This window comes from Plecotus auritus (assembly GCF_963455305.1).
Source record: "Plecotus auritus genome assembly, chromosome: 13".
In the NCBI taxonomy this organism is placed as follows: domain Eukaryota; kingdom Metazoa; phylum Chordata; class Mammalia; order Chiroptera; family Vespertilionidae; genus Plecotus; species Plecotus auritus.
Genome location: NC_137779.1, coordinates 3,772,400 through 3,795,924, shown reverse-complemented (window position 1 = coordinate 3,795,924; position 23,525 = coordinate 3,772,400). Strand labels below are relative to the sequence as shown.

Sequence of the window (23,525 nt, the reverse complement as noted above, 5' to 3'; positions counted from 1 at the left end):
GGACCCCGCGCGGTTGCGCCCCGCGTCAGGCCCCGCCCACCACCACGTGACCGCGCTGAGCGGCGCAGGCCCAGTCACGCGATCCGCCGTCATATCAGCTTATGGCCGCGGCCCCTGATTGGCTGGCGGCTCCGGGGGTCCTGGCCCCGCCCCCGCAGGCAGCACGACTTGGCGGCCCCGGCCCGGCCCCGGCCAGTGTACGCGTACCCGCCGCCGCTGGATGCGCAGCGCAGCCGCCCGAGCCGCGGCTGAGCTCACAGGTAGGGGCGGCGCGCGCGCGGGAGCGGAGCGGGAGGAGCCCGGGTGGGAGGTGAGAGCACCTGCCCTTCTTCGACGAGCGGCGGGCGTTGGTGGAATGCCTACTGAGGCCGGCACCGGGCGGGTCCTGGGGCTGTAGGCGAAACTGGCCCCAGGGCTCCGCCGACTATCCGCGGACACTTGAACCCTGTATGGTTTTACAGGCTTTACCTGTATGGTTTTCCCCAGTTACCTACAGAGCCGGCAGGTGAGCGGACACCCTGAAAGCAGGCCGGGGGACTGGGACGGGGACGGGGGTGGGGGTGCGGGGCGGGGCGCGCCGCTGGCCCGGCTAGGGGAGGGGGGCAAAGGCCAATGGGGGCCGCTGCCCGGCTGGAGCAGGTATTTGGGCGCCGAGCAGCCTGGACGTGTCAGAAACTGACACGGATGGGCTGAAGAAAAGGAAATATTTTTCGGTGGCTATTGTGGGTCCCTTATCCAAGGGAAGTCTGTCCCTGGGACACCATTGCTGTGCTGTGAGACGCGTTTCCTCTGTTCTTGGAGAGATGTCTTTCGTTTGTTTTTTAAGGGGAAAGGCATTAGGCTGAACTAGTTAACTATTTGTGACTTCTCGACTGACCGCTGCAGTGCGGGCCCCAGTTAGTATAACGAAATTAGGATTGGGGGGTCGGGGGGACCAATCCACAGTTTGAGAAGATTAGAAAGAAAATAATCTATTACGTTAGCATCCTAAAAGGAAAAACCATGTCCACTGGCATTCTGTGGAATAGCGGAGTACATTTGGAGATTGTATAGAAGACAGTATTACCTCGGTTTCAGATAAAGTTTCCAAAGTGAAAGGTTTGGTAGCTGGGTATGTTTAGCCAAAACCTGGTAGCTTACCTGAACTTATAGCACCTTCCTTTCTTTTTTCCCTTAACTTTGTAATGATAAATAATTACCAATAATAAGTGCATGGCCCTTTATCTTTCAAGAATGCTTTTCCACTCATTATGTATTGTAATTAACATAGAATCTCAATTTCCCATCTGCATGTATAATATCTTGAGAGATAATATGATGGAATAGCTAAGTGGACAGACTCTGGAATATACATCCCAGCTGCTGCTTGTTTCTGAACAAGTCATTTGGGTACTCTTGTTATTAGTTTCCCATCTATAAAAGGGGGGTTATAGAATTGAGAAATGGGTTACAAGAATTAAACAATGGAATACATAAAAGTGCTTTAAATAATACTTGGTTCTTAATAAGTTTTAGCTATTAACTATACTTTTAAGATAAAGCAAAATAGTAATGGTAGACTCAGTCATTCTAAGCTTAATTGTGTTTTATTGATAATTACATTTTAAGAAAAGATTTCTTTGTTTTTTGCAAAGGTAAAATAATATTTATTGTAAGCTTGTATTTCTGGCAGAGGTCCTTAACTTTGGGTTTGTAGAGCCCCTGAGGTCAGCCCCTTAAAATTATATGCAAAATTATAGGAGCTTGGAGAGTCACTGAGAATTTAAAAAATTAAAGTGCTAAAGAGTTGAGAGTGACAAAGAGGCAGTAGAACTTGGTTAAAATCAGTGGATTTTACAACCAGACTTCATGTATTTTTTTATTTAAATATATTTTTATTGATTGATTTCAGAGAGGAAGGGAGAGAGAGAAACATCAATGATGAGAATCATTGATCGGCTGCCTCCTGCACTCTCTTCACCCCCGAGCATGTGCCCTGACCGGGAATCAAACCATGACCTCCTGGTTCATAGGTCCATGTGCAACCTTTTTTTTACTCGACGGTCCTGGGCAAGTTACTTGAATTTTTTGTGCCCAGCTTCATCTGTAAAATAAAAAAATAATACCTAACTCTTGGGGTTTCAAAGGGTTGAATGAGTTAATATTTACAATACCTAGTATATGACAAATATTAATATTTTAGTATTACCAATGTTTAATTGACTAATAATCCTATATAATAAGGAGCTAATATGCAAATGGTTGTCACACCCTCACACCATAACGGCTCAGACACTCAACACTGGGGAGAGAGGAATGGGGACCAGCCAGGCTTGACCCAGAGAGGGACAAGCCGCCCTCCCACAGTCTCCTGCAGCTGTGGCTGGCTGGGGAAAAGCCAGCCCGGGTCCTGGGTGCCTGCGGTTGGCCAGAGGGAGTGAAGCCCAGGTCCCAGGTGCCTGCAGGCAGCCGGAGGAGGGAATCCTGTGTCCCGGGTTTGGGGCAAGGCAGAGGCTGTTAGGGGCGATCAGGCCAGCAGGGGAGCAGTTAGGGGCGATCAGGCCAGTAGGGGAGCAGTTAGGGGCGATCAGGCCAGTAGGGGAGCAGTTAGGAGCCAGCAGTCCCGGATTGCAAGAGGCAGTTGGACATCCCTGAGGGGTCCCAATTGGAGAGACCCCTCCCCCTTGTACAGATTTCGTGCACCGGGCCTCTAGTTTTTCAAAGAAAAATCAAGTGGCACCTTATTTTTTTAGTTAGGTTGAGGTAGTTTTAACTCATCTTTGGCTCCCATTACAGTAGTAATAATAGCTCCTATAAATTGACTATATTCTGTGTATCAGATGATGCCTCAAATCTGTGTTCTTAATCTCTAAATCTTAAACAATCTATAATGTGGATATGTTGTCACCACTTTATAATGTGGATGTGAATCTAAACTTCAAAATTGAGTTGCAGTTTTACAATCATGTTGCTGTTGATTTCAGAAGATTTTATGTTAAATGTAAGAAATTACAGCAATATATTCATAAATGTCTACTTACAACATTCAACAAATAGAATGAATTGAAACCAAAATTCTGAAAACTGCTTGTAGATTGACTGAGGCCTTTTTCCCTCCCATCCAGGCACTGGTTTACCATCTAGTAAAACCTCAATATAACAGATTGATTCAGATGAGGGGTGTCCTTTAAAGCCGAAAATCCGTTATATAATAAACTAGGTTTTTCAAATGCATATGTAAAAAAATTGACAATTTAGTTTACCTGTTCTTATTTATGTAGACAGGTTTGTGTAATTAAAATTAAGTGTGTATGAAAAGTTTAATTTCATTTTAATCTTTGTATGATCATTACCTAATGCAGTGTTTGATACTTAATTATTGATTGAATGAATTAACAATGTATGATGAAGGATATATGTCAATATCTGCCATTTGGTATTAATTAAAATTTTCTTTCAGTGATAAAGTGAGAAAAAATGTATGCAAATCATATCACAAACAAGGGGCTACACCCTAATACATAAAGAGCTTTTAGAATTTGATTTTAAGAGACTAAAAACCCAGTGTGAAAATGGGCAGTGGACAAAAACTCATGATTTACAGAAAAAAACACAAATTATTCTAAATAGATAAAATGATGTTCAACCTCACTCATAATAAGACAAATGTAAAATAAATATGCAAGGAGAACCAAGATGGAGGCATAGGTAAACACCTGTACTTGCTGCCTCCTACAACCACATCAAAATTACAACTAAAATACAGAACAACTGCCCTAACCGGTTTGGCTCAGTGGATAGAGCATTGGCCTATGGACTGAAGGGTTCCAGGTTCGATTCCAGTCAAGGGCATGTACCTTGGTTGTGGGCACATACCCAGCCAGTAGGGAGTGTGCAGGAGGCAGCTGATCGATGTTTCTCTCTCATCAATGTTTCTAACTCTCTATCCCTCTCCCTTCCTATCTGTAAAAAATCAATAAAATATATTTTAAAAAATAAATAAAAAATAAAATACAGAACAACTATCATCCAAAACCACCTGAAAGCTGGCTGAGTGGAAGTACTGCAACTAGAGAGGTAAAGAAGAAAGCACACTGAGACTGGTAGGAGTTGCGGAGACATGGAACAGGCTGGTCTGGCACCCGGGTGTATGGCTATTTTAATTGGGAGGGAGATTGCCTCTGTGGAGGCCACCCAGAGGAGCCAGGGGTCCCAGCCCAAACCAGACCCCCAGCCCAGGGTTCCGGAGCTGGGGAAAGAAGTCCCTACGGGCAGTAAGAACTATAGACTATAAAAACCAGTGCAGATTGGGGCTGTGTGACACACAGGCTGCTGGAGACCCAGCAGCTCCTCTGAAAAGGCCGGCACCACAAACTGAATTTACAAGCTCCCACTTCCTCTGAGCTCTAGTGCTGGGCGAGACTCTGGGGGACCCAGAAACATACAGGGAGAAGCTGGACTGTCTGGCATTGGGGCAGGAACTTGGGGGTGGCTTTCTTCCAGACAGAGGTGCTCACAGTGGTCATTGTTCCCGTGCAGGGACTGCCCCAGTGCAGGGCTGACTGGCAGCCATTTCTGTTTGCTCTGCCCTGGTGATTCCCTGAGATCCCACCCCACCCAAGCTGTAGGCAGCAGCTTTTGCATATGAATGATCTGTCCTTTCTCAAGCTAAAACTCTGTCAAACAAACTGTAGCTGGTTCAGGGATCTCCAACCCTATAAATAAAAGGCCCAAGGCCTGGCACCAGCACTAGCCTGCCTTGCTTCACAGCTGGGCCTCATCTGGGCACTTCCAAACCCAATACCAAGAGGAGGAGTCTTCAGATCTCTCTGTAGCTCCTGCTGGGTGGCCCCAGGCACTGGCTGCCTCTTTCTGGAGACCCAAGAGCCAGTGTGAGACCATACCAGATTACAACTCTTCACATCCATAAGCGATACACTCAAGTGGCAGACTCGGTGAGCACCAAAACCCCACTGAAGCAAGTCTTACTCCATTAGGGTGTCTCCTGCACCACTGTAGACACAGCTGGTCCCCACAGCCAGTTGGCCTGGAGGTCAGTTCCTCCCAGTGATACCAACAGCAGTCAAGGCTCAACTACAACAAGACTGTGCACACAGCCCAACAAGAGTGTCCACCTCAGGTGATTGTGGAGGCTGAGCCACTGGGCCCTATAGGACACCTATTACACAAACCCACTCTATCAACTCAAGGAGACTTAGCAGCTCTACCCAATACATAGAAACAAACACAGGGAAGCAGCCAAAGAAACATGTCACAAATGAAAGAAAGCAAAACTACTGTATATAGAGTTCAAAACCAGGTATAAGGTTACTCAAGAATCTTCTAGAAACCTCCAAGGGACTTAGTGAGACTTTCAAGGATCTTAGAGTGCCAAAAAAAAAAAAAAAAAAAAAAAAAAGGAAAAGGACCAGTCAGAAATTAAGTATACACTGACTGATGTAATGAATAATATACAGGGGTTTAACTGTAGTCTAGAGGATCCCAAGAATCAAATAAATGATTAAATTAAGAGGAAGCAAAAAACACCCAGCCAGAAGAGCAAAAAGAAAAAATAATCCAAAAATATGAAGACAGTGAAAGGAGTCTTTGGGAAAACTTCAAGCATACCAATATGTAAATTATCTTCTGGGGGTGCCAGAAGAAAAGAGAGAGGAAGATACTGAAAACCTATTTGAAGAAATAATGACCAAAAACTTCCCCCACCTGGTGAAAGAAATAGACTTACGAGTCCAGGAAGCGCAGAGAACCCCAAACAAGAGGAATTCAAAGAGGACCACACCAAGACACATAATTAAAATGCCAAGGGCAAAAGACAAAGGGAGAATCTTAAAAGCAGCAGGAGAAAAGCAGTTAGTTACCTACAAGGGAGTGCCCATACGGATTGTCAGCTGATTGCTCAACAGAAACTGTGCAGGCCAGAAGGGTGTGGCAAGAAATATTCAAAGTGATGAATAGCAAGAACCTACAACCAAGATTACTCTACCCAGCAAAGCCATCATTTAGAATTGAAGGTCAGATAAAGAGCTTCACAGACAAGAAAAAGCTAAAGGAGTTCATCACCACCAAACCACTATTATATGAAAGGCTGAAGGGTATTCTTTAAGCAGAGGATGAAGAAGAAAAAGGTAAAGTTAAAAAATATGAACAAAGTGACAACAAATACATATCTATCAACAATTGAATCTAAAAATCAAACAATCTGATGAACAGAATAAACTGGTGAATGGAATAGAATCAGGGGCGTGGAAATGGAACAGACTGGTGATTCTCAGAGGGAAGAGGGTGTGGCGAGTACGGGAAGAGATGGGTGGGCAAACTTTTTGACTCGAGGGCCACAATGGGTTCTTAAACTGGACCGGAGGGCCGGAACAAAAGCATGGATGGAGTGTTTGTGTGAACTAATATAAATTCAAAGTAAAGGAGCGGAGGGGAGAGCAAGAGAACCCTCCGCTCTTTTGGCTCCGCGGGCCAGATAGAACAGCCGAACGGGCCGGATCCGGCCCGCGGGCCGTAGTTTGCCCACGGCTGGATTAGACAAAGATCTTATATGCATGTATGCATTTCCTATGGACACAGACAATAGGGTGGTGAGGCCCTGGGGTGGGGTGGGAACTGGTGGAGAGGAGCTATGGGTCTGGGGAGAAGAGGGACATCTGTAATCTCAACAATAAAGGTTTAAAATAAATATGCACCGAGATATTTCTTTGTTATGAGATTAATGAATATCCAAATGTTTGATGATATTCTCTGTTGTTAATGTTGTAGAGAAATAGGCACTATCCTACATTACTGTGGACCTGCAAAGTAGCACAACCCCTGTGATAAGCAATTTAACAATATTTACTAAAGCTACCAATGCAGTTACTCTTTGACCTAGTTCTTCTGCTTGTAGGAGTTTACCATTATAGGGTTAGTCATTGTAGCATTGCTTGTATTAAGTGTACCGGTTAATAATGCTGATTATTTTCAATAGATGGAGTTACACATATGTTGATATATATGCAATTTGATATGTATGCTGTTTTGTTTTATTGACAACAAGCTTCAAAACTTCATATGTCATATTTGCTGAAGGTGTTACATCATAGATATTTTTACACTTAAAAATGTTGAATTTCATGCAACAAAAAGCATTTGCAGGAAGTTATAATTCATTATTTTGAAAAAAAATGCTGTTGAATACTTTGAGAAGCTTATGGTGAACATGCTCCATCTCAAGATACTTGTGAACGCTGGTTTAAATGCTTTAAAAGTGATGATTTCTATGTGAAAGACAAATAATGTCCAGGTCAATCAAAAAATTTGAAGACCAACAATTACAAGCATTATTGGATGAAGATGCATGTCAGACTCAAAAACAACTTGCAGAAAGATTAAACATTGCTCAGCAAACAATTTCTGATTGTTTACAAGCAATGGGGAAGATTTTAAAGGAAGGAAATGGTTGCCACATCAACTGAATGAAAGACAAATGGAAAACGGAAAAGTCATCAGTAAAATGTTGCTTCAATGGCACGAGAGAAAGTCTTTTTTGCATCAAATTGTGACTGGCGATGAAAAGTGGATTTATTTTGAGAATCCCAAATGCACAAAATCATGGGTTGATCCAGGTCAACCATCAACATCAACTGCAAGGCCAAATTGTTTTAGAAAGAAGACAGTGCTCTGCGTTTGGTGGGATCAGGAAGGTGTGGTGTATTATGAGCTTCTCAAACCAGGTGAAACCATTAATACTGATCACTACTGACAACAAATAACCAATTTGAACCACGCTTTGATTGTGAAATGACCAGAATGGGCCAGAAGACAAGGCAAAGTAATTTTGCTTCATGATGATGCACCATCACACACTTCAAAACCAGTTAAAGACACGTTAAAAGGTCTTGCCTGGGAAGTATTAACCCACCCGCTGTATTCACCAGACCTTGCTCCTTCAGATGACCACTTGTTCTGATGGATGGCACACACTTTCTGAGCAGCACTTCAAAACATATGAAGAAGTGGAAAATTGGGTCTCTGAATGGTTTGCCTCAAAACAAGCAAAGTTCTATTGGGACGGTATCCACAAATTACCTGACAGATGGGGGAAATGTGTAGCTAGCGATGGACATTACTTTGAATAAAGCACTTTTGATGTTTCTCTTGAAATTATCGTGTTTTCTTTGATTACAAAATCTGCTATTATTAACTGGTACACCTAGTAATAGCAAAGGGTTAGTTTCTATCCAGGTGACTATATGTTGATTGAATAAACAACAGAGAAATCACACAAAGGAACTTAGGCCCACAGTCCCTTAGCCACAGTTTCAAAGTCTGAAAAGACCTGAAAACCAAAAGTTTCTTTGTTTGTTAAAATTTCACAATCTGCCCTGGATGGGTGGCCCAGATGGTTGGAGCGTTATCTTGTATGTCAAAATGGTGGAGGGTTCAATTCCAGTTTAGAGCACATACCTAGATTGTTGGTTCAATCCCTGGTTAGGGCACATATAGGGGGCAACCGATCAATGTTTCTCTCTCACATCTATGTTTCTCTAAAATATTCAATAAAAACATATCCTCAGGTGAGGATTAAAATATTAAAAAATGGTGTTCAAAGTCATTTAATAGCAAAACTTGACTCCAGCTGATCTTGGTGTACCTACCAGATCCTGCCTCTATTTTTTGTTCGTGCTGTTCTGTTAGTTTGGGTTTAATTATATGTGAAAATAAAATATAGTTTAAGGTAACCCTGTGAATAACAGAATGAATGGAAACATCTGTGATTAGTAACAGTACAGAACATGGAGCTATTATAAGAGCTTGTGCCTGTTATGTCTGTGAAGCATTGTACTAAAGAATAAGTGAATTAAAGAATAGAAAGACAGGCCTGACTGGCATGGTTCAGTGGTTGAGCGTCGACCTATGAGTCAGGAGGTCACGTTTTGATTCCTGGTCAGGGCACATGCCTGGGTTGCAGGCTCCATCCCCAGTGTGGGACTTGCAGGAGGCAGCTGATCAATGATTCTCTCTCATAGTTGATGTTTCTATCTCTCTCTCCCTCTCCCTTCCTCTCTGAAATCAATAAAAGTGTATTTAAAAAAAAAAAAGAAGAAGAACAGGAAGATAGATTGCAGATGTTTTACACTGGCAATGAGGACTGAGAAGGATGAAAAGTAAAGAACCATTGTATGGGTTAGAAAATGATGATCCTAACCATGTTTTCATTAAGTAAATTTGATAATGAAGGAAATAAATGCCACTGATTGCTTTGTTGATCGTGACATAAACTAGAATATATCAGGAAGAGCTGCTATTGAAGATGAGTGTTAGTGTTGCAGGTGGAATGTGGTCTCAAGGAAAACATCCAGGAGACCCACGTCGGGAAGAATAAGTGATAAAGTTTATTGAAGCTGAAGTAAATGCAAAGGGTTGTCCCAGGTCCAGCTCTGTCACGCTCTGAAAAAAGTTCAGCCTTGTCTTCAACAGGCCCAGAAATAGGGCAGTGTCCAGACATTTTGCATGTGCAAATGAGGCAAACCCGTGTTACTGGGAGGGAAGGCGGAAAAAGGGAGCCGCCCTTTGTCTTTGTTAGGCTGGTTACATTATCTTGGGCTTGGGAAGGATCAGGCACTTCTTCAAACTAACCAAACAATTTCCAATATTCCCTGGCTGGCACTGCATCCTCCCTCTAGCCAGTCCACTTCCCAGACCTTCCAGGGTCCTGTGTCCCTTAACCAATCCCATCATTTCCCAGGCTGAGTTCACCACCTTTGCTTCTGCTGTACATGTGCATGTCTATCTCCTTTATTGTTCTACTAGGGGATGTCCCTCAGCCCAGCCTGCACCCTCTCCAAGCTGGGACCCCTCAGGGGATGTCTGACTGCGGGATTGGGCCTAAACCAGCAGTCAGACATCCCTCTCACAATCGGGGACTGCTGGCTCCCAACTGCTTGCCTGCATGCCAGCCTGATCACCCCCTAGCCACTCCCCTGCCAGCCTGATTGACGCCTAACTGCTCCCCTGCCGGCCCAATTGCCCCCAACTGCCCTCCCCTGCCAGCCCAATCGCCTCCAACTGCCCTCCCCTGCAGGCCCGGTCACTCCCAACTGCCCTCCCCTGCCAGCTCGGTCACCCCTAACTGTCCTCCCCTTCCGGCCTGGTTGCCCCTAACTACCCTCCCCTGCTGGCCTGATTGCCCACAACTACCCTCCCCTGCCAGCCATCTTGTGGTGGCCATCTTTGACCACATGGGGTTGGCCATCTTGTGCAAGGGCATGAGGGTCAATTTGCATATTACCTCTTTATTATATAGGATTCCCCCCAGTGATCTGTGGGGCATAGACCTGTAGTTCCCTATGGAGTGTGTGAAGCTGTAACTTCCTAGGGAAGCAAGCCAGCTTATTGTCCAGTTCAGCTCCCTGGTTTATTAGGCTTAATAACGTCTGATTCACTTTGCTCCCTTTCTTTAATAATATCTAGCTATCTACGCTAACATTAGTATTAAGAAGGAAAGATTCAGAAATTTAGGAAGCAGTGTTGTGAAAAATATCTGAAAGTCTGGTAAATAGTCTGCTGATCCTGAAGTAGCTAAACATTTACCTTGATGAATTTGCTAAGATAATATCTGATGAAAGCCTGAATGCTGAATAAATTTGCAGTGGTGATGAAATAGTTCTGTATTTGTTTTACATTCCAAAAAAATACTTCAGACTGCAGGAGCAACACCAGTGCTTCAGACATGCAAAGATAAAGTTGGCAGTGATAGAAAAAGCCACTACCTAAAGTGTTTCCATGAGTCTCACAAAATTCCTGGGCATCTTTATGCCAAAATCTTTTTTTTTTTTTAAGTTAATAAACTTTTATTTATTTAAGGAATTTCACATGTTCTGAGTTCTGCCACTGCCTTAGTTCCTCCTGAGTTTGAGTCTTAATCATCTTACTCCCTTTTTTGCTCAATCCTGATGTCATTTCAGTCAGTACTATATAACAGGAATAGATATTATCATGATCACAAGCTGTATGGTAACGGGGAAGGATTAGCTAGACAAAGGACATCAAGGCCCCAGACATCTAAGATGGCTATCATCAAATCTCACTGATAACCAACAGCTATTACAAAAACCTCCTATAGCTTATGTTAGATTTACAGCGGACAGTGATTTGGCAATGTAAATTAAGGTTAGTAAAATGTTCCCAGTAGGTTGAATGCTATGCTATCAACATAGCAGAAAAAAAACCTATTGGGGAAATGTTTTGTGGTCATGTCCACGGCAAATGAGAAACTGCATTCTAAAAGCCTTGGTAATGACCATTTATGCCAAAATCTTGGGGCTGATTCAGTAACACATCCTAGACAGCTCTTTAGTGCAATCTTCTCAACTTTTTGTTAAAATAATATTTTTTCCATTTGCTTTCCATCCACTGTGACTGAAATACAGCCTTTATACCACGGTGTGCTACACTCTGAGAAAAGTGTTTGTAGTGCCTGCAGTAGTTAAAAGAGACCTACAAATTAGAAAACAAACAAACAAACAAAAACAACCCTCACGTATACATAACACATAGATGCAGATAACAGTGTGGCGATAACTAGAGGGAAAGGCTGGTGGGGGCTAGGTAGAAGTGGGCAAAGGTGGGGAAAATGGGGATGGAAAGAGACTTGCTTGGGACAATGGGTGCACAATGCAGTGTGCAGATGAAGTTTTATTGAGTTGTAACTTGAAATCTGCATGGTTTTACAGACTAATATAACCCCCAATAAATTCAATCCTATCTAATAAAAGAGTAATATGCAAATTGACCATACCTCCACTACACCCACAAGCCATGCCCACCAGCCAATCAGGAGCGAGTATGCAAATTAACCCAACCAAGATGGCTGTGACCACAGAGAGAGCAGGAGGTTTGGGTTTCCCCGGCAATGGAGGAAGCCAAGCTTTCTGCCTGCCCTGGCTTGCCTTGGTCTCCGCTTAAGGCTACAAAGTTTCAATTATAGAAGATAAATAAATCCCAGATACCAGGGCCTCCGCTTGGGTTGCCAAGGGGTGTAGCCAGCCTGCAAACCACCACAGGCCCCTCGCTCATGCCGCCCCACGCCCCAAGGTAACCCCCACTCTGATCCGGGACACCCTTCAGGGCAAACCAGCTGGCCCCCACCATGCACCAGGCCTCTATCCTACCTAATAAAAGAGTAATATGCAAATTGACCATCACTCCAACACACAAGATGCCTGCCCCCATGTGGACACAAGATGGCCACCACCAGATGGCAACCATGGGAGGGCAGTTGGGAGGGACCAGGCCTGCAAGGGAGGGCAGTTGTGGGCGATCAGGCCAGCAGGGGAGGGCAGTTGGGAGGGGCCAGGCCTGCAAGGGAGGGCAGTTGGGGGCGATCAAGCCTGCAGGGAGTGCAGTTAGGGGTTACCAGGATGGCCGAGGAGGGAAGTTGGGGGAGACCGGGCCTGCAGGTAAGGGCAGTTGGGGGGGACCCAGTCCTGCAGGGGAGAGCAGTTGGGGGTGACCAGGCCTGCAGGGGAGGGCAGTTAGGGGTGACCAGGCCTGCAGGGGAGGGCGGTTAGGGGCTGGCAGGGGAGCAGTTAGGCATCAATCAGGCTGGCAGGGGAGTGGTTAGGGGGTGATCAGGCTGGCAGGCAGAAGCGGTTAGGGGCAATCAGGAAGGCAGGCAGGCGAGCAGTTGGGAGCCAGCAGTCCTGGATTGTGAGAGGGATGTCTGACTGCCTGTTTTAGGCCCAATCCTACCTGGATCGGGCCTAAACGGGCAGTCGGACATCCCTTGAGGGGTCCCAGATTGGAGAAGATGCAGCCTGGGCTGAGGGACACCCCCCTCCCCGTGCACGAATTTCGTGCACCAGGCCTCTAGTTAAAAATAAAAAGCTTCCTATGACCCAGCAATTCCACTTCTGGGAATTTATCCAAAGAATCCTGAAATACTAATTTGAAAGAATATATGCACCCCTATGTTCATTGCAGCATTATTTACCACAAGCCAAGATTTGGATGCAGCTCAAATGCCCATTGGTTACCCACAGGACAGGAAGTGAGGTGATGATTGTGCTATACGGAGATACATATGGAAGCGACACTTCTCTCTGTATCTCACTTTATAGTGATTATATTAAACTACATGTATGCATGATTTTTAAAAAGTCTACATTCTTGTGTGGAATCAGTGGAGAATCTAGTAGGGGAAATAGGCTATAAATAAGTAATTATGTAAATATTGTAAAGGGTTTTAATTTTTTTCATAAATTGATATTATGTATATGGTCCAGTATGCAGCCGATAAGGACCATTGGATGGACACAGGCGGCAGTTTGGTGAAGGCCTGGGATGAGTGGTGGCTTCTTGTTGTTGTTCCCAGGAACAGGCTCTGGGTTTGACTCGGGGGCCCCGGGTTCCCAGCCCGTAATCTGGAGCATTGCTTAGTGGTGGGAGGAGTAAATGGGTTCTAATTGTTAACGTTAAGCATACATCCACCTTGGTTCTGTCCACGAGAGCGGCCTGTTCTTGTGTCCTAGCAACACATGGTTCCTGACTTCCATGCTTGTGGTGGCAACATAGATGCCTTTTAGGAAATTAATTTAAGTTTCAGCACTGAAGCAAAAACCTCTGAAATGGGAGGGGGTTTTTGGTTTGTTTGTTTGTTTTGTGTGTTTTTTTAGGAGAGAGCGGCTGCTAAAACTTGTAGCTTAAAGGGGAAACCATTTGCCTGGGTACCTAGTAACTTACATTCCACATCTTACTACTTGCCATATTGCCCTCGGGCATAGTAGGAAAGAACACTAAAAAGGAATGGGATCGGCATTTATCCATGGACATGCTAAACCTTAGAGAAAATACTTCCTGGGTCTCGGTTTCTCTAACAGCTTTGGTGCCCCTTCTACAATATGAAGAGATTGGTCTAGAGATGGGACTGCAGATCCCTTCTAGCTCTAAAGGTGGCATTCCAGGGGTTCCGGGAGGAGCAGACTTCTACACACGCTTATTAAAGCAGGAACTTGGGGTCACTTTTCTGAAAAACGTTGCTTTGAGAAATGTCAGCGTGTAACTTTTGCACACGTTTCTCCCTCAGGTGCTGAGATGGATCTCGTCCTCAGTGCTGCGGATCGTTATGTTTTCACACCATACGTATATCCAGCCACGTGGCCAGAGGACAACTTCTTTCGACAGACCATCAGTCTCCTGATTGTAACAAATCTTGGGGCTTATCTCCTTTATTTTGTCTTTGCAACACTCAGCTATTATTTTATCTTTGATCATTCTTTAATGAAACATCCACAGTTTTTAAAGGTAAGTGATTTTCTTACCTATTTTAACTACTGTTACAGTAAAAAGAAAACACAATATGAACTTGTAAGCTAATTAAGTAAAGTTTTTGAAACCAGCCCCAGATGGGTTATATGTTTTTGGTAGGGCTAATCCCACCTCTCCTTCCTTAATTTAAACAAATAATGAGTCCAACTTTTTTTTTTTTTTTTTTTTTAACTTAAAGCCTGGTACTTTGTAACTTTAGTTACAAAGAATTTCTTTAGTTTTAGCTGGTTTGGCTCAGTGGATAGCACATCGGCTTGTGGACTGAAGGGTCCTGGGTTCCGTTCTAGTCAAGGGCACATGCAGGGGTTGCAGGATCGATCCCCAGAAGAGAGGGTGCAAGAGGTAGCCAGTCAGTGATTTCTCTCATTATTGATGTTTCTGTCTCTCTCTCCCTCTCCCTTCCTCTCCGAAGTCAATAAAAATATTTTTTTTAAAAAAGAATTTCTCTGCTAATAGTAATAAATGCACACATTTGTGTAGTTATTTTTGTATTTGACTCACAACTGAAATAAATTTTGCTATGTATATTTTTCTTTAGTTAGAGCTGTGGTCGGCAAACTGCGGCTCGTGAGCCACATGCGGCTCTTTGTCCCCTTGAGTGTGGCTCTTCCACAAAATACCACGGCCTGGCGAGTCTATTTTGAAGAAGTGGCGATAGAAGTTTAAGTTTAAAAACTTTGGCTCTCAAATGAAATTTCAATCGTTGTACTGTTGATATTTGGCTCTGTTGACTAATGAGTTTGCCGACCACTGAGTTAGAGGATCCAAACACAGTAGTTTTAGTTTAGTTTATAATATTTTTGTTTCAGTTATTTGTATCTGTCAAATACAAATCTCAAATACAAGTCTCCCAAAACTGAGGAAATAGAGGATTATGGATGGAAGTTAATTATGAAAGAAATAATTATTCAGTAAAATAAAATTTAGAATACAGATTTTGGTGGAAGGAGAATAAGCTTGAGAATTTAAAATATTTATTATTTTTGCTCAGTACAAAAGGAATTTTTTTCTTACACACCCATTCCCACGTATTAACATTTTAATAGAAACATTTTGGGAATTAGCTTGTTCATATAAAAGAGATTCTAGGCTGGCCGGTGTTGCTCAGTAGTTGAGCGTCTACCTAGGAACCAAGAGGTTATGGTTCGATTCCCCATCAGGGCACATGCCCCAGTTGGGCTCAATCCCCAGTAGGGAGCATACAAGAGGTAGCCAGTCGATGATGTTTCTCTCATCGATGTTTCTATTTCTCTATCCCTCTCCCTTTCTCTCTCAAAAAATCAGTATTAACATATTTTATAAAAAAAATACAAGAGATTCTAAAAATCCAACCCCAAACAACTCTGTGCTAGTGTTGCTTAATGAGCAGTGATTTTTAAGTATCGAAAATGTCATTTTCAGAACCAAGTCTATCGAGAGATCATGTTCACGGTCCAGGCATTGCCGTGGATAAGCATTCCCACTGTCTTGCTGTTCCTGCTGGAGCTGCGAGGTTACAGCAAGTTATATGATGACATAGGAGGCTTTCCAAGTGGTAAGTGAAGAACCAGGTCAGCCCAAGCTGGTGTTTCTAAAGAATCTAATCTGCCTCTTCCTTCTTTTAAAATAATTAGAAAGCCCTGGCCAGTTTGGCTCAGTGGATAGAGTGTCGGCCTGTGGACTGAAGGGTTCGGGTTCAATTCCGGTTAAGGGCACATGCCCGGGTTGTGGGCTTGATTCCCAGCAGGGGATGTGCAGGAGGCAGCCGATCAATGATTCTCTCTCATCGTTGATGCTTCTATCTCTCCCTCTCCCTTCCTCTCTGAAATCAATAAAAATATAAAATAATTAGAAATTGCTCAGTTGTTTTTAATATTTGTTAATATTATTTTATTTTATGCATTTATGTCTTACCACATGATGTGCATTTAATTAAGTTTATCTGTCAATTTTAAATCTTTGTTTTAGATGAAATTGTGCCTGGGGAAAGATTGGCATGATCGGATATATAAGTCTTTGAATTTGCTTCCCTGTGTTGAATTCAAACTTCTAAAAAAAATAACTCAGATAATACATGACAATTACGGAAAATCAGAAAATACAGATTTAAAAAAATCAATTATTTTTCTACTAGAAACTGTAAATCTTCTGACATATACCCTCTATGCCTTGTATACTTCATTACTTACATTATAAAAATGAAACTTCATTATGCATACTGCTTTGGAGTCCATTTTTTTTGCTGTTAACAATATCTATGCCCATATTGTTATGCCTGTAAATATTAGCATTATCTAGTGTTAGTTATAGTTTCTCATTCTGTAGATATCCATAGTTTATTTACATGAACTCTGAGTTTTAGACCTTTAGAGTGTTTCTTTTTGTCTATTATAAACAGTCCTACAGTGACTAAGCTCACTTTTTGTGAAATTCTGAAATTATTCCATCAAGAGACATTTCTAGTGTCTAGTATTAAACAGTAAGAATAAAAGTTAACGTTTATTGAGTGTTAATAAGTACCAGCTACAGTTTTAAGCTGTCACGTGTCTTAATTCATTTTATTTATTCTACGTAAGTTCTGTGAGGTAGGTTCTGTTATTTGCTGCTTTGTAGGTGAGGAAATGGAGTTTGCAGAGCATTTTAGTGACTCGCCCAGGTTTCTCCACAATGAAGGGTGGGTCAGCCCCAGCCTGGGTTCTGACTAAGGACGGGTTGGCTAAGACAGGGAATGGAGATCACACCCCAGGGGGTGGCTTGACGAGGCTGTGAGAAGTGATGGGATTGTGAGGGAAAATCAGCGGAGGAAGGGCATTCTGGACACACAGGAAAGCATGAGCAACGGGACAGCGGTAAGCCTTCTGAGACGTTGGGAGGACACTGAGTAACCAGCCTGGTTAGTCAGGAATAAGTGAGGTTGGAAAGATCAGAAAGGGCTGGGTTACGGAGTAAATGCTCCGTTTGAAGTATTTAGTGAAAAATAAAATTCTAACCAGGGAGATCAAGTATAAAGACATGTTTATGAAGGAAGATTATTAAATAGAATTATTCTCAGAGATTTAAATAATACCGATGCTTCAGGAATCTTTTTTCTGTCTCATAAATAGCTTAATAGTATAAATAAGAAGATTTTAGGTGGGGCATTTCCAAGTTTTTACATGAAGAAAAGGAGGAAATGAGCAGATTCCAGAGAGTCAAAGGAGTTGAATTTATAATGTGTTTAATTGGCCAAAACAGATAGTTTGTAGTATTGGAGTCTAGGTTCATACTTGGCATTTAGACATGTAAATATCAATGCTAATCCTAGAAGCTGACTGTTGATCCCACTGTGCACTGTTCTCTCTTCTAGGCTGGTTTCAGCTCATCGTCAGTATACTGTCCTTCCTCTTTTTCACTGACATGCTGATCTACTGGATCCACAGAGGCCTTCATCATAGACTTGTGTATAAGGTAGATCATTATTAGGGAAAGAAAACAATAGTACATATGAATATATACCAAACTGAATCTCATAGACACAGACAACAGGATGGTGATTACCAGAGGCAAGAGGGAGGGCCGGTAGTAAAGGGTATTGGGGGACAAATGCATGATGACAGAAGATGCTGTGACTGGGTGGTGGGCACACCATGCTGTATACAGAGCACGTGTGATAGAATTGTACACTTGAAATTTAAATGGCCCTCCAATAAATTTAATTTTAAAAAACAGAAATCGCCCTAACCGGTTTGGCTCAGTGGATAGAGCATCGGCCTGTGGACTGAAGGGTCCCGGGTTCAATTCCAGTCAAGGGCACATGCCCGAATTGCAGGCTCAATCCCTAGTAGGGGGCGTGCAGGAGGCAGCTGATCAATGAGTCTCTCTCATTATTGATGTTTCTATCTCTGTCTCCCTCTCCCTTCCTCTCTGAAATGAATAAATATATATTTTTTTAAAAAGAAATCTTGTTAAAGGGTAGAATGACCACATAGAAATATGCCTGAGTTCAGTAATCTGATGTGGCTTATAAAAAAAAAATCCTGTCCTGCCGAAACCGGTTTGGCTCAGTGGATAGAGCGTCAGCCTTCGGACTGAAAGGTCCCAGGTTCGATTCCGGTCAAGGGCACGTACCTTGGTTGCGGGCACATCCCCAGTAGGAGGTGTGCAGGAGGCAGCTGATCGATGTTTCTCTCTCATCGATGCTTCTAACTCTCTATCCCTCTCCCTTCTTCTCTGTAAAATACCTGTAAAATCTCAATAAAATATATTTAAAAAAAAAAAAAAATCCTGTCCTAACCAGTTTACCTCAGTGCATAGAGCATCGGCCTGTGGACTGAAGGGTCCTTGGTTAGATTCTAGCCAAGGGCCCATGCCCAAGTTGCGGGCTTGATCCGCAGTAGACGGCATGCAGGAGGCAGCCGGTCAGTGATTCTCTCTTATCATTGATGTTTCTACCTCTCCCTCTCCCTTCCTCTCTGAAACCAATAAATAAATATATTTTTAAAAAAATGATCCTATGCCTGACCTGATTTGTTGTTTTAGTCAGTGAATGCCACCACTCAGGATCCTTGCGTAAAACTTCAAGAATAATTTGAGTTTCTTGATCCTGGGTCAGTCTCACTGGATACCTATAGTCCAGACTGGTGCCCTTCAGGCTAGGCTAGCTGGGATCAGGATTAGTAGGAAGGATTGGGTTACCAGGTTCCCAACTGATGTTCTCACTGAATTTTATTGCCCAGTTGAACAGAACTATAGATTCTACTGATATAGATATAGATTGACCACTGATACAGCTTGAAGAACATGGAATTTTATTGACTGAATTGTGATTTGCCACATACCTCGTTCTAAAATCCTACAGCAAGTGTTGCATTCTAGCAGTATTTTCAAAGAGGGTCCCAGACTACCTGGGTCCTTTTTAAAAATTGGTATCTGGCTCCCACTCTACACTTAATCCAACGCAGTCTTGGAACTAGAACTCAGGTTCACTTTTATCAAACTTCTCAGGTGATACTTAGATACTAAAGATTGACAGTTGGAATATGGCTGGGCATCTGGAGAGAAGCCATGATGAGGGTCCCTGGTTCTGGGGGGAATGCAATGTGGAGTGCCCTATAGTGGGATGTAGGGCAAGCTGAGGTGATAAAAAAAAAAAAGTATACATTTCAGCAGTTTGCAATTATAAGTTAGTTCTCTATTTCCAAGAATTTCCTCTAATTACTGTAAATACCTAAGTAACCATAGTGATGAAAATACCAGGTATATTTTGTTTGTATTTTTTATGAGTCTGGAGTGTTGGTGCTAAAATTTCACTGGAGGGTAAAGAAGGAAGGCATTTTATAAAGAGATTCTGCTAATTTCGAAGGGGTTTTTTAGTTAAGTCTTCTCCACAGCATGAGTATGACAAGCTAAGCTGAGTGCTGACCTCGGTGAAGTGTGAGTGCTGATGGTGTTCTTTTCTTCTGCAGCACATCCACAAACCTCATCACATCTGGAAGATTCCTACTCCATTCGCAAGTCATGCTTTTCACCCTGTGGATGGCTTCCTTCAGAGTCTGCCTTACCACATCTATCCTTTCATCTTCCCACTGCACAAGGTGGTTTACTTGGGTCTGTACATTCTGGTCAATATCTGGACAATTTCCATTCATGATGGTGACTTTCGTGTCCCCCCAATCTTAAGGCCATTTATTAATGGCTCAGCTCATCATACAGATCACCACATGTTCTTCGACTACAACTATGGACAGTACTTCACATTATGGGATAGGATTGGAGGCTCCTTCAAAAACCCTTCCTCCTTTGAAGGGACGGGACCACTCAGTTATGTGAAGAAGATGATGGAAGAAAAGTGCAGCAGCCATGCAGGGAGCGCTCGCCAAGAGGGGAAGTCACTCCTTGGAGAGTTTACAAAGACTGAGTAGGTTATTAAGTATTTTAATAAGAAGAATACTCTATCCAGCCAAGAGACTAGCAGGTAGACAGTTTCATTTGAAATCAGCATGTGGTGCTGCTGAGAAATGACCCCAGTGGTGAGTCAAGGCAAGACGCTGTGAGCATCGCGATCTTAGTCTCATGCCAGAACTCCTGATGTGGGTCTAAGGGACAGCGTGTGTCTTTCTAGGCAGCAGAGTTATCATCTGTATCGTCTCAATAACCACTTTTAAAAGAGAAAAAATAAATTATTGAGGGGATTAGGTTATATCTTTTTGCCTTAATCTATCGTAATCATTAAAAACAATCGATTGTGCTTAAAATACCAAGGCAGCACCATGACAACGAAATGCTAATGCAGAGATGGTTCCTTGTTTCCTGAATGGGTATCTCTGGTTTCGGTGTGATTTGTTCACACATCAGTGTGGGAAACTATACCGATACTGCATATTAGCAGCTTTGTAAATGGCCTAATTAAAGCAGTGTAATTAGGTCACCACTTCTTACACACAGGAAGCTTATTCTCTAGGGACCTTGTTAAATAATACATTTTACTGATGAATAAATAAATTTGAATTAAAAAAAATAATTGATCCTATCATGATTTAATCCAGATCTGAGATTATTTAAAGATTTTGATGGTTTTTATTCAAAACTACTATTTAATAGTATAAAAATACATGAACCAGAATATATAGTATTTACCCCTTATTCATGGGGATACATTCCAAGACCCCCGCGTGGGTGCATAAAACTGTAGATATTTCCAAACCACATATATGTATATATGTTATATTTTTTCTATACATACAAAGCTATGATGAAGTTTAATTTATAAATTAGGCACAGGTTAACAACAATAGCTGATAAACTATAGTAATTAGAAAGGAAATTAGATGCCCAAATAATATATTTGACACTACTGACTTTTAAATTAAATTGATGCACTTTTTTGTTGGTCAATGTATTCTGAAGAAAATGAAATGTAAAGTATCCCTTTTATGAAAATATTACCATGGAGGCTCTTCAACATTTAAAGATAATAACCATTAGTAATAAAATATGAAGTTTTTCATATGATTTACAGGAAAGTAACAAGATCTTCAGCCAGAATTTTCTGATTTCTAACACAACCCAGAAACTATGTCAAAAATCACAAAGACAAAATTGGTTCAGTTTGAAATATGAATGGCATTGCTTATGCTGTATTATTTTGCAAAATCAAGTCTCTAGTGGAACTATCATTCATTTTGGCTGGATGCACTGCACTTTTGACGTTTCAGTGTCACAAATCTATAATTTTCTATAATCAGGAATAATTGCCAAATATTTAGGCCTAACACTGAAGATTAGTTTTGAAATATTATTCTCCCCTCACTTTTTCCCACTTCCTCTACAAAAGATTTTAATAATATTTTCATAAATGTTGTGTATTGTAACAAATATATTAGAGAAACATGGTTTGCTAAGACATTCTTTTAATCTATTTAAAATCGATAAAAGATTATGACTATTAAACTATATCACAAATATTGTAACAGCACAGAGTATTTGTACAATTTTGTATTAATTTGAAACCACAGAAATGATGTGGATTGTCAGAACTGTTTTAGAGTGTCCTCAAATGCTCATTGTCAAGGGAAGAAAAAGAACCTAATTCTCTTTATGTTTCACATTTGTATTAGATTTGAGTGGGTAAGCACTCTATTTTATGAGATTCGTCATAACACTTAATGCTTGGGATCCAAATGAATTGTTTTTCCTCTTCGAATCGCTCTTACAATGTTTAGATTAAATACACCAATGTACTGCTCATTTTTTTAACTGGCAAATGTATCTGAGTGCTCTTCACTAACTACCCCCCCCCCCAGTACTCTGCTTTGCCCAAGAAAAAGAAGGAAAGTTTGAAGTAAATTTTGTTCCCTAATGATAATGGGAGCTAAAATTTATGGAGCTTTTACTCTTGCTCAGACACTGTTATAAATGCTTGGAAACGGACCGAGCGGTGCAACTTTTCCAAGGTTATTTCTCTAGTGCGGTTCAGTGAACAGCCTCCATAGTTACCCTGAGGCTCCTTCCACCTTGGGAGGCCGCCTGGCTCTCCGTCTGCCATCTCTGTTCAAGGAGCCCAGAAGGGAAGGGGGAGAGACATGGAACATGTCTGTGTCAGGCCTGGAAGTCAGGCGTGTCCCTCACATGTGTTCCTGTGGACAGAACTCGTCACGTGGCCCATCTAACTGAGATTCAGAGACGGGTCGTCAGTTTCTTGAACAGTTAGCCAGTTTGCCAAGCTCATACAATTCCCCTTTTTGATGAGGGTTCAAATAGAGGTATTGAAGAGAGAACGCACTCAAGCTATCCCAAGTTATTCTTGCCCTAGTTGTCTTCACATCCTTAATTCGTAACTCCAATTGAGTGTTAACGTTTCCTCTAGATTTTATTACTGTGTCGCTAATAGGAAAGAAGGGGCATACTCTGGAGAGAGGGAAGCTTCCTCAAAGGTAATCCAACTAGTCTCTGCCCTCCTACCCCCTTTTTTTTAAATCCTCACTGAATGATAGGCTTTTATTGATTTCTAGAGAGAGAGCAAACATCAATCAGTTGCCTCGCCCGTGTGCCCTGAATGGGGATCAAACCTACACCTAGGTGTGTGCCCTGACCAGGAATGGAACCCACAACCTTTTTTGATGTGCAGGATAACCACGCGGCCAGGACCCACCCTTTTCCTTAAAGTCTGGTCTTTCTAAGGACTAGTGTGCTGAGCAGTCCTAAACGCTCTTGGTACACTGCCATCACGTTCTCCTGTTCTCCGGTAAAGGGTTTCAGAGAAGATCTTTGAAGTGAGGATCTAAATTCCCACAGGAAAGGAAAGTCAGGATTATATTTTTCATGTTTATGTTAAAACTTGGAAAATGGATGGAAGTGGTACAAAACTCAGAAGCCTTTGCTGACTCCTCCTCAGTGTCTCACTCGCTTGTCGGATGCTGTGGCCGCTGCCTTCTCGTCGCCCGGCACGTTTCTCTTCCTCCATCTTCAGGAAGTCAGAACTCCAAGTTCAGTTCCTGAGACCTGGTTTACAGTGCAGGCTGGTGTTTATATAGAGATGGTGTCTGGGGGGAAGATGGAAACTGGGAGACACATCAGAACAGATACAGTTGTGATTAACTCATGAGGAAAAGTTTGAGACCGTGAGGCCGATTGCCAATGAGTGCATGAAAAGACCATGTCCAAGGAGACAGTGAAGGGGTGAAGAACTTCTCTCGCTTGTTTTCTAACTTCAAAGTCACAGCACTTGCTGGGCTGTCTGGCAGCACTCACTGCTT

At 42.4% G+C, this 23,525-nt stretch overlaps 1 protein-coding gene across 2 annotated transcripts; it reads left to right on the top strand.

Moving 5' to 3' along the window:
* Positions 1 to 61: 61 nt before the first annotated feature.
* On the top strand, positions 62 to 22,137 carry SC5D (sterol-C5-desaturase). Of its 2 annotated transcripts, none has more exons than XM_080650188.1 (5): positions 62 to 260; positions 14,072 to 14,289; positions 15,715 to 15,847; positions 17,639 to 17,739; positions 19,737 to 22,137. In XM_080650188.1, exons 1-5 carry the CDS (start codon positions 221 to 223, stop codon positions 20,190 to 20,192), a joined length of 948 nt encoding a protein of 315 aa, XP_080506314.1. In that variant the 5' UTR covers positions 62 to 220; the 3' UTR covers positions 20,193 to 22,137. The 2 variants fall into 2 exon arrangements, with proteins under 2 accessions (XP_080506314.1, XP_080506315.1); XM_080650189.1 differs by having other exon boundaries at positions 223 to 505.
* Positions 22,138 to 23,525: the final 1,388 nt, after the last annotated feature.

Coding starts and splice junctions, on each gene's coding strand:
- SC5D (XM_080650188.1), top strand. CDS start 221: ATGCGCAGCGCAGCCGCCCGAGCCGCGGCTGAGCTCACAG. Junction 15,848..17,638: donor CATAGGAGGCTTTCCAAGTG/GTAAGTGAAGAA, acceptor TCTCTCTTCTAG/GCTGGTTTCAGCTCATCGTC. Junction 17,740..19,736: donor ATCATAGACTTGTGTATAAG/GTAGATCATTAT, acceptor TTTCTTCTGCAG/CACATCCACAAACCTCATCA.